Source organism: Buteo buteo, chromosome 1 (assembly GCF_964188355.1).
Source record: "Buteo buteo chromosome 1, bButBut1.hap1.1, whole genome shotgun sequence".
NCBI classification, from domain to species: Eukaryota; Metazoa; Chordata; class Aves; order Accipitriformes; family Accipitridae; genus Buteo; species Buteo buteo.
Genome location: NC_134171.1, coordinates 71,930,314 through 71,944,859, shown reverse-complemented (window position 1 = coordinate 71,944,859; position 14,546 = coordinate 71,930,314). Strand labels below are relative to the sequence as shown.

The following is a 14,546-nucleotide window of genomic DNA, read 5'->3' as shown; positions in this document are numbered from 1 at the left end:
GAACACAATTTTCTAGCAATTACCTATTAGTGTGATGGTGCTGAACTGGATGTCTGAATGCACTTTGTTTATACAGCATATAGCCTAATGACATCAAGCTGTGGTTGAACCGAAGTATTCACAAGAAGAAAAATTGGCAGACCTTGGTACAAGTTGTGCAGTAATGAAAGGTTCTGCTGACAGTGAATCTCACTCTTTCCCTGTAGCAAGGTGTAGAACAGTGAGGAAAAGGTATCCTATGACACTGTTTCATGACTTGCTGCACAGCTGATAACATAGCAAGAACAGATGAGGGGCGGCACACAGCAGCAAGATTGTCTAGTCTTTGCAAAGCATCCAGAAGTAGCTGAGTTAGGGATGACTCCGTAATACTGGATGGGTTTGAATCTGCCCTGTCTCACAGATGGGTGTTTTTGCCATATTGCTTGCTTAGTCTTTCAGAAGACATCAAGTCGCTTTCTTCAGAAGGCAAACACACACTAGCCTCCTCTACTACTCTAACCTCAGCACCCTTGCAGCTTGGAAAAACGTTAATACACATGAGGAAACAGAGGCACAAAGTTAAAAACTCTCCCATTCAAGCACCAACTGACACTAGATACCAAAATATACTCACCAATGCCAAGCCCTGACAGATGTCACTGATACAAAAGTAGCTGCTCAGCAACAGTGCAAGTAAGAGTCTACTGCACCTCAGAAACGGAGCACTTCAAATTTACTAGACTCTTGACTGCAGTAACACACCCAAGGTCAGAGAAAGCCCGTGTTCACAACATAAAGAGGACCATAAAAAAAGGTTTATTTACGCAAGATATGTTACCAATATCAGAGCTCTTCCCCTAGTCGTGAAGAGGTGGGGACAGTCACTCAGAAGTAGAGAGAGAAATTCAGAGTAATGGAAAATAAGTGACATTTTCAGGCAAGATTTTAGCTTGAAGGCATAGAGGGAGAATACAGTAAGATTCATGGTGAACATGATAACCCTGGTCCATTTCTTCTGTCAGAGGGCAACACCTGGAGGCTAGAGAGAAAGGTATAAGAAAATTCCTAACCTGTAAGAGGAAGAGACTATCATATACTTTCTAGGAAGCAGTCTTCCTCACCTCTCCCATTTGAAGTTAAGACTAATTACAGTAACTCTGGAGCACAGAAGCTAACAAACAGAATGGGCCTTACAGCTGTAACTGTAAGGCTGGAGAAGAACATTAATTCCAGAAGAGCAGGGAGGATAAAAGACAAATTTTACACGGTGAGAGAGAAAAAGATTCCTTAGGATGGACAACAGCAAGTTCAAGCAAGGAATAAGGAAACTGGACTTGCAATATGTAGATCATAAGTGGACTTTGCCCAAGGATGACCTGATGTTTTAGAAGCAAGTGTTCCATAATTAAATTTTAAGTAGGATTACAAAGATGCACTGGTTTTAATGAACTCTAGTACATTTGTAATTGCATAAGGCTTTCCCCCCATTTCTTAAAATGTACTGGAAAATATACTAAACAGACAAGTAGAACAACATGCTATGTATGTACAATCTGAAGCATAATCAGAATACAGTCTTCGTATCAAAGTTTCTTTAGTACAGTGAAAAGCCATTGTGGCAAAGCAACAGGGTTACTGAGCCTGATTAACTGAATGCAGTGCATGAATATTTAATAGCTACTGCTCTTTCAAAACAGCAGCGTTTCTCTATTTATTAAGTACACAGGTATTAAAAATAAATCACTTCCATGTAAATGAAGATGAACAGAAAATGGTAGCAAGATAGAAACTTCTCAATAATTTTTTTAATAGCAATATCAAAAGTGTATGAAATCAAGGAAAGCATTCATTAACAGCATTTGTGAAAATAGTTTCACCTTTAATGAAAGAAATACCTTTTCATTTAGAGACTCATAGCACTTGATAAAGTTCCCTCAAAAAATTACCTACTCAAACAAAACCACAGAGGAAATGAAAGAAAAAATAAAACAGTGAGATGATGCCCAACAGCTGCAAAAACCTATAGCTGATGATTACAAGGAGGAGCAAACTGTTAACAGGCCAACGTTAGGTCATATATGTTGGTATTCACAGCCTAAAGCTGCAAAGAGTGCAGTTGCTCAGTCTATTTAAAAATGCATTTTTGTGGAGTCAGAGTAGAAATGAGAACATTTACACTCATGCACAACCTTGCAAAAGATAGGACACAGTTACATTAGAAGGCTGGCCTCTCCAGGGTTAAAGAGAAAACATGACTTTCTCAGGCTTTCTTTTTGTAGACCTTCTAAAGAGGCTGGATTTTTTTTTTCCAACTGTATGCTCACAGGTTACATCATATAAGGTGCATTCTCATTCAGGACACAAGGCACTACCAAAACACGCACAATAAGCAAGGACACAGACAACAGTTAGACCAATGTAAGCCTAAATGGCTGCTCATTTTGTACAATTTGATTTGGTTGGAAAAAGAGCAAACTAAGAACTACTCAGATCCTCCATTTGACAGAAGTCTGTAATTGTAAATTTGCACAAGGATGTGCACAAGGCTACAAAAGCCTTTTGAGCCTACTGAGAAAGAGTAACAAGAATTGCAGAGAATTCTGGTATAAAGCAACATTACTTGGAAAAAAAAGTTCTCAGAGTCTGTCTGTCATTTCCGCAGAGAAACAAAATGATGAAGATTTGATGTAAAGGGTCTTGCAAGTTAGTATGGCAAGGAAAAAGAACTAAAGTATTTGTATTCCTTTTTGTCTTTTTCTTTGTGGCAATAATTAGTTAAAGGAGAAAACAGTACAGTTCAAGTAGCAAACTCATCTCAGAAAGTTGTACAATACCTTCTTCTGTTAGTGAAAAGGAGAATATGTTTCTATTCTAGTGGTGAACAGTGAAGCCTCTGTCATCAGACAGCTTACGCAGGCGCCTCTAGCGCCTGAAAGGTTGCCAAAAAGGAAGTGACAGGCTTGTTGGTTTGCACTGTGTACCATGGAAAAAAACAGGATATACACCAGAGTTTTAGAAATAAAACGTCTGAAAACGTTTGTCATTAGCAGCAATGACTCAGAATCTGAGTCCAGAGCAATAAAATTCTCTCCTGTAGTTTTGTAACTGTACACATGTATGCATTCAGGTAAACTGTTAATGATGCTTTATATCCTAGGGAGATTGTTGCTACTTTAAGCAAAAAATGCTCTTTCAGTGAAACTGAATAAATTAATTCCTTTTGCCAGCAATGTCAGCTAGTTTTAGGAAAGCTTAACCGGAACTATGGATACAAGTAAGTATAGATAATTGCATTTGTGAAGTGAAACTTGTTGTTCCTAAAAATTGAACATAGATGACAATATTATGAATGCCTCCTCTGCTTTAACCAAATGCCTTAGAAAACATAAAATGAACTAGTAAGAAAGGAAGGGATTAGCACCTGTTCTTAGTTACATCCAAGTCAGTTTTGACTTCAGGAGCTCTGACACATTGCTAAATATTACGAGCTCTCTTTATAACTCTTTTCAGTCAGAAAATTCACTTACCTGAAGTGAGTGATCTAGTGTGTAATGTAAAAATAGTTTAATAAACAAAACAGTGGATCACTACTTAGGGCAGTGTTCAAGTATTTCCAGTAATAAAGAGAATCATCTTACATCTTCTTTTAGATTGCAGAGCGGCTATTAGTATGTTGTTATGCTGCTCCACAGAAGTAAACAATTAATTTCCAGCATTTGAGAATATTATTTAATTTTCTTGATAAGGTATATGTTCTCTAAAGTAGAGAACATTAAGTTTGTAAACAAAACTAAGAAAAAAAGCCCTGTGAACACAGGTTGTGCCCAGTCTCTCAGCCTTGTGCTGCATATTCCAAAGACTCAAAGTAAACAGCCGCATAGTGAAGTTGACCTATTTGCTCACACTTACATGTGATTAGTATTTACCTCATTAATTTTGCCCCTCCCAGCAAGTGGGGAAACCACAAAGAAGCAAATGTTGCCAGATCCCTGTCAAACAGAAGCCAGTCTTCAGAAAGATTGTTCCAGGTTCTCCCGGAAACAGTCCCCAGACAAGACTTGCTACGCTAACAACTTACAGAACAAAGAAATGACACTTTCTAACACAAGAGTTAACAAAATACTACAGGCTGATAAAAGTGAGAATTGTATACAAGGGCTTGAATTGGCCACCTCCAGCCAAAGGGGACACCAAGCACACCCCTGAATGCAAAGTACCATTTGGTTACTCTGCACACATGCATAGGTAAGTCTTCCCTGGGACACGTTCTGCATTATAAAAGGAAACTTATTGTTTGGGATGTACTCTAAATCCCCAAAGCTTCAAATTTAAAGTGCACAACAAATTTCATCGATGATGTGTTACCCAATGCAAGACAGGTGAGGTAAGGAATTTGAACAACAAATGGGTAAGTCATGTGATATGCTAAGCTTCTATTGTGGTTGATTTCACATAAAAAATACTTTGGGTTGTGGGCTTTTTTTTTCTGTGGTGTGTTGGGTTTGGGTTTTTGTTTGTTTAAATCCGGTAATGCATCAGATATTTAGAATCCTGGGGTTGACTTCTTTGTGCTGGAAAATAGAGGGAGGGTTAGGAAGGCAAACCTTTTTGAGGGAAAGCAAGAGGAGCTAGGCGTTCTCTCTGTGGAATTTGCACCCAGCAGCATCAATCCAGTAGTCTTGGTCCCTGGAGTGTGGACACCAGGGCTGTGCACAGCAGGGTTGCTCCCTGCTGGGTCAGCACTTAGCTATACTTTCCTTGGAAATCAGGGGATTATGGACAGGGAAAGAAAAGAAGTAACATGCATGGATCTTGCCATGATAAGGAGTTGGGACATAGCCAGGTCACACAGAAAGAGTTTCTAAACTTTGGGGCCCAGGAGCATGGGCCAGCTGCACAATATCTCAGATACTAGGGTAAAGGGATTGATATTAAGCACTTAGAGTAGGAAGATGCATTGTGTGAGATCCTATATGTCTGAGCATACTGAGGTACAAACCTAAGGCAGTACTATGTAGACTAAAGATGCCATCTGTTCTCTGCTGACAGCCCCTCTGCAATGCTAACAGTGGAGGCTCAGATAAAGACGATTTTCTCTAAAGGAAAACCAAAAAACCTCTCACACAGGTTAACTTCTGAAAAGGAGTTTCAGCCTGGTGCTCAAGCGCAAACACCAGAGGTAAGAATCAAAAGAAAATACTACAGTCAGAAACTACAACCACGCAAAGCAGGGTGAACCCTCAACAGTACATGTACCAAAATGGAAACAGTAGGTAAACCAGCAACTCTTGGAATTACTACTCTGTTTTGGCTACAACAGCACGGAAGCTAATATGCCTGGTTTCCATTCTGTCCCATAATTTAATGTCTAGGATTTCCCCACTTTGCTCATTTTGGAACGGTTTAGACAATAAACTGCAAATGTAATGCAGTGAGCAAAGCAGAATTTCTGGAGCAGAGGTGCATTTCCCCAAGATTAGCCTGCAATATTCCCCCCCCTGCCCCTTACAGTATAAAACACAGCAAGTTCTTCGCCAGGTAAGCAAGCTCTCCATCCATCTGTATCCACCTGGAGACTCGGGCCATGTTTTTTCCCTGTTAATCAAAGTGCTGGAGACCGTCTTGCTAGAAAGAATGATGAGAACGTGTTGATTGCCAGGCTTGCCACATAGCAAGTGCAGCAAGCAGTATCATAACAGGGTGAGAAGCACCTGTCAACTTAAATATGGCAAAGACAGTTACTAACAAGCTCCTAAGGCCCAGCCACCGCCTGAGAGGACTGCTTGCGGGGATTAAGGCAGATTACTGGGTTCAAAATGCCTTTTGTAGAGAAGGTGATATACTTTTTAAGTAAACTAGCCAATGGAACCGAAAACAGACTCATTTTCCAGTACAGAGTGCAGGACTCTAATTAAAATGTTTTCATAACTTGAACAGCATTCAGCCTAATCTGAATTTATGTGACTGTGAGGTTAAAAAAGTTATTAACACAATGTTAATAATATTGTGGAGGCACTCATAAGATATTATGTATTAGAAATACATACTTTCTGTGTTGTATTGAAGAAATACAGCAGAGGGCACACTTCCCAAATGCCTTTATCTTCCTGGGTATCTACACAGCACCAAATTATTTATTTATAACTAGATCTATTCCTGCAACGTATGGATATGTGTCACTGCAACATACGGCTCAAACTACATAGTACCTGTAAAGATACTGGAGGTTATGCAGTGCAGTCACTTCAGTGAAGCCACCAAAATTAGCTGGGGTCCTGCACGTTGTCTTTACTGTGGCTCATGGGCTGTCCTATGAGGTCCAAAAGGAGCACCCTGTGCAGCATGTTCTGCAAGGGTCATTCCCCCACAGGGAAAGGACACAGAAACGGGAGCGTTGGTTTGGAGCTGGCTAGACGAGAGCAACTATGCGAAGTTACTCAGGTTTCCGTGGGATGGGATCTCTAACGCTGTTAAGATCCAGAAGCGAGGAGCTAAATCCCAGGTTTCTTAACCTGGACACTGCCATGCAGAAGGCTTATTCAATCTGCCAGACTGGAAGCAGTCCGGGAGTGAGCCGCAGGCACCCGCACGCTCGTTTTTCTCCAAGTTTCCTCAGGCTTTGTCAGCCTGCCCAAACCCGAAGGACTCCCACACCGGAGAACACCTCTGCCTTCTCCTAACTTCTCCTCAACGCAACTGCAGAGCAACCGGCCAACCGCGGGTCGAGGCCCACCGCTCTGACGGCCTCCAGCGCAAAAAGGATCCGTCAGAACACCGTCGACGCTAACTGAATCCCGCACTGACTAGTTACTTCCATCGTTTCACCTACAGCTCAGCGGGATTTACCGGCGAAGGGCCGCCTAACCCCGTGAGGCGAGGGGGGGAAGGCGGGAGGGCTCCCTCGCTCCGCGTCCCCTCACACCCGCCGCGTCCCCTCACACCCGCCCCGCCCCCGCCAACGGCCGCCGGGCGGGGAACGGCCTGTGAGCAAAGGGAGGGGGCGGTGCCAGGGCTGGAAGAGGCCCGCCTCCCACTTGCTGCCGAGCGCTCCATTGGCTAAGGGCGGGCGCCGCCCTGTGCGCGCGCAGGGCCGGCCAGCGGGGAGGCGGCGCAGGCGCGGCGGGGAGGCAGGACGGCTGCGGGCGGGACGGGGCCGGGGCCGGGGCCGGGGCGCAGCCCGCAGGGAGGAGGAGGAGGAGGAGGAGGCGGCGGCAGGTGAGGATGGCGGGGCGGGGCGGCCGGGCCTGGGCGGCTTCTTGCAGGGAGGGTGGGTGCCGTAGGCCGCGGAGCGGGGGTGGGGCTGCGCGGGCAGGGCCGCGGAGCTGGCGGAGGGTCCTGGGTGGGAGCCCCGCTGCGGCGGGTCGGGCGCCCCTGGCGCTGCCGTTCGGCCGTTCCGTCTTGCGGCGAAGGAGGATGCGGCGTGAGGTGGAGGGGGGAAGCTGCGCCCCGCAGGCCCGGTGTCCGCGATAACGGCGAGAGGGGGCGGGCGACGAAGGGGGCCCGTCCGCTGGTGCGTTTCTTTAACGGCCGGTTCCAGAAAGATCGGTGCCCAGAAGGCGGCAAGCGCATCGGTGAAGCGCACGGGGTTAGTTTAGGCACCGGAGAGGAACACAGGTCGGTTATTTTTGTAAACTGAAGCGTAGTTGCTTGGAGAAGCGTATTTACAGACCACAGAAGGCTCCAGGAAAAATAAGGAAAGAACGTCAAAAGACGTTCTTCTGCCTTAGGCTTACGTGCTGGCTTTTTAACGCCGGTTAGAAAAGCGCATCTAAAATCCAAATGTAAAGGCAGTTACGTTAACGGTCACCTCGGTGTTCTCTCTTTTTTTTTTTTTTTTTCTTTGAGCAGAGCATCGCTCAGGAATTCTCTCTTCAAAAGCGGAAAGAGCCCGTTCTACAATGATGAATGCAGACATGGATGGTATAAATTCTTAATGTTCTTGTTCATCATTGTTATTTTTTTCTACTTAATGTAATTTCCAACTGTTACAGAGGTTGCATTAAAACTCATATGATTTGTTGCAGCTGTAGAGGCTGAGAATCAGGTGGAATTAGAAGAGAAAACACGGCTTATTAACCAAGTTTTGGAACTGCAGCACACACTTGAAGGTTAGCAGCTTGACACATCTGATTTTTTTTTACAAGCACACAGGAGTAAGCAAAAGAAGAGAACGTTACTGTTCTGCCCTACCTTAGTCAAAGTGTCCAGAAGTATGTCACTTATGCAGTTGAAGGTACATAAGCAAGGTCTCAGAACTATTTTTTTCCCTCTTTATGCAACATAACGTTTGCTCGACTCTCATAACGCATCAAGCAGAAGGAACAATATGGTTCGCTTTCCCAGGCTTATCAGTTGACATACATCTTTGATTCTGTTCATCACTGAACTTTTGTTTCCAAATAGTTTAGTTTGCAATAGCTTAATTAAAAAATTAAAAGAATAAAGATGCAGACTGACAGTATATTCGTGTAACAAGTTTGTCAAAATACTGTACTACCAAATAATATAGGAATAATGGGCTTTAGATAAAACTTGTGAGCAGCATGGTGCTTTGTAAGGTAATACCTTATGGCAATGTTTCCCAAATTAAAAGTGTCAATAGTCTGATGTAGGCACATAAAACATATTCATTATTGTGTGCAGTACTGTCTGATATTTTTCTTGTAATATCATCTTCGCAGATCTCTCAGCACGAGTAGATGCTGTTAAGGAAGAAAACTTGAAACTGAAATCAGAAAACCAAGTTCTTGGACAGTATATAGAAAATCTGATGTCAGCGTCTAGTGTTTTCCAAACAACTGACACAAAAAGCAAAAGGAAGTAAGGGTTGACTCTCAGATGATGTCATTGTATTGCTGCTGTCTTTTTTTGTTTTAATTGGCATAGGCTACATGAGCTAAAATACCTTAGGTTTGTGGCTTTACTGGATACCTGAAGATTATAAACTTTGGTGATAAACAGAATTAAGAACATTATCATGAGCAGGAGACGTAAGTTTGTGTATTGTTAAGATTAAGCAATGTGCAAATGTAGTGTAGAGACTTACTAAACTTTCATATTTGTTTTAAAAATAAGCATATCTTGTTAAAAATTGGATTCAGTTTGTCAGGTTAAACAAAAGTCTGTTGGCGCTCTTTGAGGTCTTAGGGTAGTGTTCTTGACTAGCAAAATAATAGTTATAATATTGTGTTGAAACCTCATTTGATGAAAATATTCAAAGTCTAATTGCATCAACTTTAAACAAAAACCTGTAAATCAGTTAAGAATTTCTATGAAGTAATAACAGTATGACATTATTTGTAGGGCTTGCATACAGAAAAACACTTACTTAAGATTTTTTGGGAAGGGGGAGGGTAAGGGAAGAGGAACAAGGATAAGCAACTTACATCAGGGAAATACCAAATTGATGCAGTATCAGAGTGTGTGTAGTTTGCAAGGTGTACACGTCAAACCATTTTCACTTTCCTGTTTCCTCAAAGAATGATCAGGCACAGCATCATGATGTATGATCTTCCTGAAGTTTTCCAGTTGTATGATGAAGAGTTAAATAAAAACCTGAGTAATAAGCTTTACACAAACAGGTCAACAGTGTTCCTCATGCTCGTTGGGGACAATCTGCAGTGAGGAACCGAGAACAAGTCTTTCCTTGCCACTTTTTACTTCCCTCCTGAAGTGCCAAACTTGTCTTTGCTTCAGGCCTTAGAGCAACTGCGTTCCTGCCCCAGAGCCCGAGTTCGTGAAGTACCTCTTGAGGCACTGCTCAGAAACATCTAAGGCAGTAGAACAAAGGTGCCTTTTGCCTCTCAAATCTGTGCTGCTCTGAGCAATGCATAGCAGCAAGGTGCCCTGGTTTTTACTGGCTTGGCTGTTTGTTAGCAGGTTTTGTAAAGGAGCTCAGCCCAGATGACGGGTCTGAGTACTTCCCGTAGAGGCGGCAGGCATGCCTAGCATGATCAGTATTAAGGGAGAGCAGAAGCTGAACTACAAAAAAACGATGTAAGTTTTAGCAATACTCAGTTGCATTTGTTTCATCTTGCCATACAGCAACATTGCAGACTTATTTATGGTTGTTACCTAGAACTGAGGTCTGTCTCTTCAGTAACAAAGCCATTGTACATTACCTTTTAACAAAAGGAAACCACTAGTTCAAGGATCTATTTCAACCTTGCTGTGATGCATTCTATAAAATAAAGCTGCAGAAACTGAACGAGTGGATGCAATAGTAGAATAAATCCCCAAGTTTCTTGGCAGCTAAGCACTGCTGTGTCAAGCGTAAGCTGACATTGTGAGGTTCCCCCCTCCCAAAGGGGAGGGTCTCCCATTTCTCCCCATTAAAGAAAGATGACTGTACAGCACTCACCAGAGTGTCAGCAAAGTCAAGTGATTGCAAACAAAGCACTAATAGTTGGGTCTTGAGGGCTGTTTACAAGTCTGAGTCAAGAAACCTGGTAAAGTTTTACCTACCAAGGCACAAATGACTGATATCATTTGTGTCATGGGATCCTGTGAACATCTGAAATTATTTTTAATCTTCTATGGACTACTCTCTCACTTTATTGCCCAACTGGAACTCTAAATTCATCCAGGGATTGCTAGCAGGTAGAGTAGATCACATGTTTAGTCCAGGGTTTGAGCATTAAAAAAGAACAATCACACCAAGCACTTGACTTAAAGATTGCATTGCATTACAGCCATCCTAGCTTTAAAGCCACGTCACTGCACATCTCCATCTGCACTGTAGGAGATCAAGTGGTAACAGCATGCGCTTGTTAGACTTCAGCAATTTCCCCAAGATCAAGTAATCTTAAAATCATGGGTTTGTATTGTAAGATTGGATAGTGATATTTTATCCATCGGTGTGTATATAGTAGTCATTTCATCTATATAGCATCTTACATTCCACTACTGTGGCCTTCATTTAACTTATGAACATTTTAAAGATGTTGTATTTCTGACTTTACACTAAATAAAAACTTTTGATTTGTCTCTATTAGTTTGGTTTAACATTTATAAACCCTAAAACTTCTCATAACTACCTGTAGTCAAAAGGCAGAAAAGTAGTAGGGTTTGCCATCATCATAGTTGTTTCTACATAGCTGAAGTGTCTGAAAGATGAGATGTAATTAGCAAGTATTAAGATTAAACCTGGGTTAATTAATCTATTTTCAGCAAGCTTCCTGTTCCTGACTCATTTGGTATTTTCACCCATGAATCTTAAATTTATGTATACTTTTCTGTTCTGGCTAAAGGAAAAGGATCGGTAGACTACATCCTGTGTTGTCAAAGCTAAAACTTGCACCTCCCCACGTGGGAAAACTTCAAGCCAAGTTAGAATAGAAGAGATTTTACCTTTTCCTATACAGGTAATGAGCTCTATGTTAGACGGAAACCAGAATTATTACTTCATCATACCTTCGTGAAGGTAGAAGCTAGCTGAGGAGTAGCTTCAGTTGTAATTAAAGAAAAAGGCTTCGGTCCTACTAAGCCTTCCGTGAAGGTAGAACATTCTCAGTCTGGGACTTGGTGTCCTCAGTAAGACCACTTTTACCAGGCTATGATGTAGCCAGCAGGAGTGCAAGCTGCAGAGGTCTGATACTCATGGAGTTCCAAAGATGACTGACAGTGTTAATAGCAAGGCATCCTGGAACATGATTATCACTAGTCTGTTAATTTCAAAGCACTTTCAAGCAGCCATGATAGCAAGATCAAGTATTTTTCCTGAAATACCCATTCAGATGGAGATGGACTACACGCATGAACTGCGGGTGAAATCGTAGTGTTACAAGTGTCAGTGGAGGGGGGTTCCCCCTTTGCCTGGCTTTCTAGATCTAGAGCCTCAAATCCCCAAAGCTCTGATATTTCTCCCCTTATTACTAGCATAAGACTAGATCCAAGTAAGCTGATGTGCAGAAGGATGTCTTCTATCTCCAGGTTCCAGGTAATTGAAGTCATTAAGTCAGTATTAAAGTGAGACAGGCCTTACGAGTCACTATTACTGCAAACAGCACCCTTGAGTCATGGTCTCACAAGACCATTTTACCCATAATAAACAGCTCCTTATTTACTGAAGTGAGGTACAAGCCAAGATATTGATGGGGCATTAATCAAGACTTTATGGGAACCTTAAGTTCAAAACCGTAAGGGAAGACTAGCATCTCCTGTAGGGTGACCAATCCCTGGAGTAACTATATCACACCAAACAAAACGAAATCAACCCCCCCCCCCCCCCAACAAACAAACAAAAACTAACCCCCCCAAACCACACCCAAATGCTGTAAAAATTCCAAAGGACTTTTACCAGACTCAGACAAGATTCATTCAAAAGAAGTGCTGAAATGCTCTGACAGCTCTCAGCAGCTGTTACTAGCAGGATACCGCATTTGTAACAATCTTTATCTAGTGCTGAAAAGTCACAGGCAGGAGGAGGAATCTGGAGCCTTCATTTCTTACCTTTTGCCTGCAGACCCTAAATAAAGAGCAGGGAACTTGCATTTAACTTTAAACACCCTCCACCCAAACCAAACAAAAAAAACAGAGGCCTTTCCATGTAGTTCACACAAAATAGAGTCCAATATAATTAACTTTTGAACACTTCAACACAAGCACTTGAAGACACTGGCTGCTTCATCAAGGTTACTTAAGCATTCATTTCTTAGAGACTTCCATGGAATCTTTGCTGACTCAATTTGTTGTGAAAATATTTCTTTTTGAAGTGAACTAAATTCTTGCCAGGCACAAGGAAATCTGTTAGGTTCCTTATGAATTAATGTATGTCTACTTGTTTGTAATGTATGACTGGTTTTGCTAGCATTTTACATCCTACAGATATTATAGGCAGCTGCCAAGCACCAAGAGGTTTCTGGTGAATGCAGTTTTATTGTTTATTTTAATATACAGCTGAACTTTAACAAAACAAAGTTTCTTTTACAATATGCAGTTTATTTAAACTATATTATGAGAATGCCCAGTTACTCACATCTGTAAAAAACTTAATCCATCAAAAATTCTTATCTATATTAATAAATTTCATGTTAAGCAAGAATTATTAAATATTTTTAGGAGGCAATGTACACTTAGCAAGTATTTTACAAACAGAGGTTATACCACTCTGGCTTGGAACATGAGAACTATAAAAGTTTGAAAAAATCATCTGTATATCACTTCTGCAGATTTGGTATCTGCATTCAAAAGTAAAACAAGTCACATCAATTACCACTTGTTCTATGAGTATTCTATTTTAAAATATCTCTTAAAAATAAATTACTGTAACCAATGTCTAAAGTGAACAGGTGACCACCCATGGAACAAGATCAACTAAAATAAATAATTTACAATAAAGATTGTTGCTAGCACTAAATCATCATACAAAAACTATTATTGCATTTAGCTCTGCACAGAAAAAAACCCCTTTTCTCATAGCAATATGAACTGCTATAGATGCTACATCTATACTATCATCCTCTTTTAGCTGAAAAGTATAAACAGCTAATTTTGTGCTAGAGCTGCAAAAATATTACAGTTTATTCATGTTTTTAAAAAATATTTAAAGTAAGTTTATATCCAACTAATACTAATTTCTAGGAATCTTCAAATCTTAAGAACCTTCACCTTAAAATTAGTTGGCCAACTTGTAATTTCACTTTTATTCTGAATTCGAAACATCAGCTAACTCCTCACAGATGGTATTTCTCCTTAAAAAAGGGAATCAAGGAAGTTTGGGAAGGTTAAAAGATGTTAGAGAATTAAAATAGGAGGTTAAGTAGCAATGAGTCCTCCTTTTTCCTTCAAATCTCGGGAACTTGCATGGTCAGGCCCACTGAAGTGGCATACCAAAAGTTACTATTATCTAGACCTACAAATACTAGCTGGAAGTAACTCAGTCCTTTCGTACTCTTCTTTTGCGCACTGATTTCAGTGGACCATCTCCAAAACCTGTGCTTTCATCAGCTTCTTTCATCTGAAGAAAAAAAAAAAGAAAAAAAATCGGTTTAAAATTTTAATGCTGAATTTTAATTATTGAAACTGGCATGTTACTTTATTCCTCCTCTCAACCCCCCCAATCATATTATCACTAAATGCAACACTTAAGCGATAGGACTTTTTTTTTCCCACAATACTAATCTAACGGTAAATAAAGTGGGTAAAAGACTTTTCCTTTCTACGTTCAGAAGGAATAGAATAGTACATCTAAACTGATGTCAGAAATTTGGTTTTGCCCATTTCCTCACTGGTTTAAAAGCGATGACTTTTTAATGATTTTAGCAACTTCCTTAAAGTGCATCTTATGCTAATTTTAATTTCCACTTCTTAAGCCAGAAGCATTTAAAACAATCTAACTGCTGCCTTTGGAGATCTACAAATAGAACAAGCTGTTCTTAAATCAGGTGTGTTCTTCCCAGTTTAAAAGTGATTAACTTAGAGGCGCATGAAAAGCCTTTCCAACATGAACTCCATTCTCAGACAATGCATTGATTCCTCACTTTCCTACATCACCTAATAGCAAACACCTCATTCAGAAGTAACAGCTCACAGAGCGTGGCACAACCTGAGTAAGGAAACAGTGT

The 14,546-nt window shown here is 41.1% G+C and overlaps 2 protein-coding genes across 8 annotated transcripts in view; one reads left to right on the top strand and one right to left on the bottom strand.

The window, feature by feature from the left end:
• The first annotated feature begins 7,090 nt into the window (after positions 1-7,090).
• Positions 7,091-10,972, top strand: SCOC (short coiled-coil protein). Its single transcript, XM_075036129.1, has 4 exons — positions 7,091-7,197; positions 7,831-7,902; positions 8,007-8,090; positions 8,664-10,972. The coding sequence occupies exons 2-4, from the start codon at positions 7,881-7,883 to the stop codon at positions 8,804-8,806; spliced, it is 249 nt and encodes an 82-aa protein (XP_074892230.1). The 5' UTR covers positions 7,091-7,197; positions 7,831-7,880; the 3' UTR covers positions 8,807-10,972.
• Positions 10,973-12,418: 1,446 nt separating this feature from the next.
• CLGN (calmegin) overlaps positions 12,419-14,546 on the bottom strand; it is a 33,083-nt gene continuing 30,955 nt past the window's right edge. For 5 of the 7 annotated variants that reach the window (XM_075036085.1, XM_075036077.1, XM_075036094.1 and 2 more), the window contains exon 16: positions 12,422-13,939. In XM_075036085.1, the coding sequence (XP_074892186.1) occupies positions 13,859-13,939 (81 nt within the window). In that variant the 3' untranslated portion in view covers positions 12,422-13,858. Of the gene's footprint in view, positions 13,940-14,546 lie in introns of all 7 variants that reach the window. The other 2 variants (XM_075036107.1, XM_075036103.1) reach the window with 2 other exon arrangements.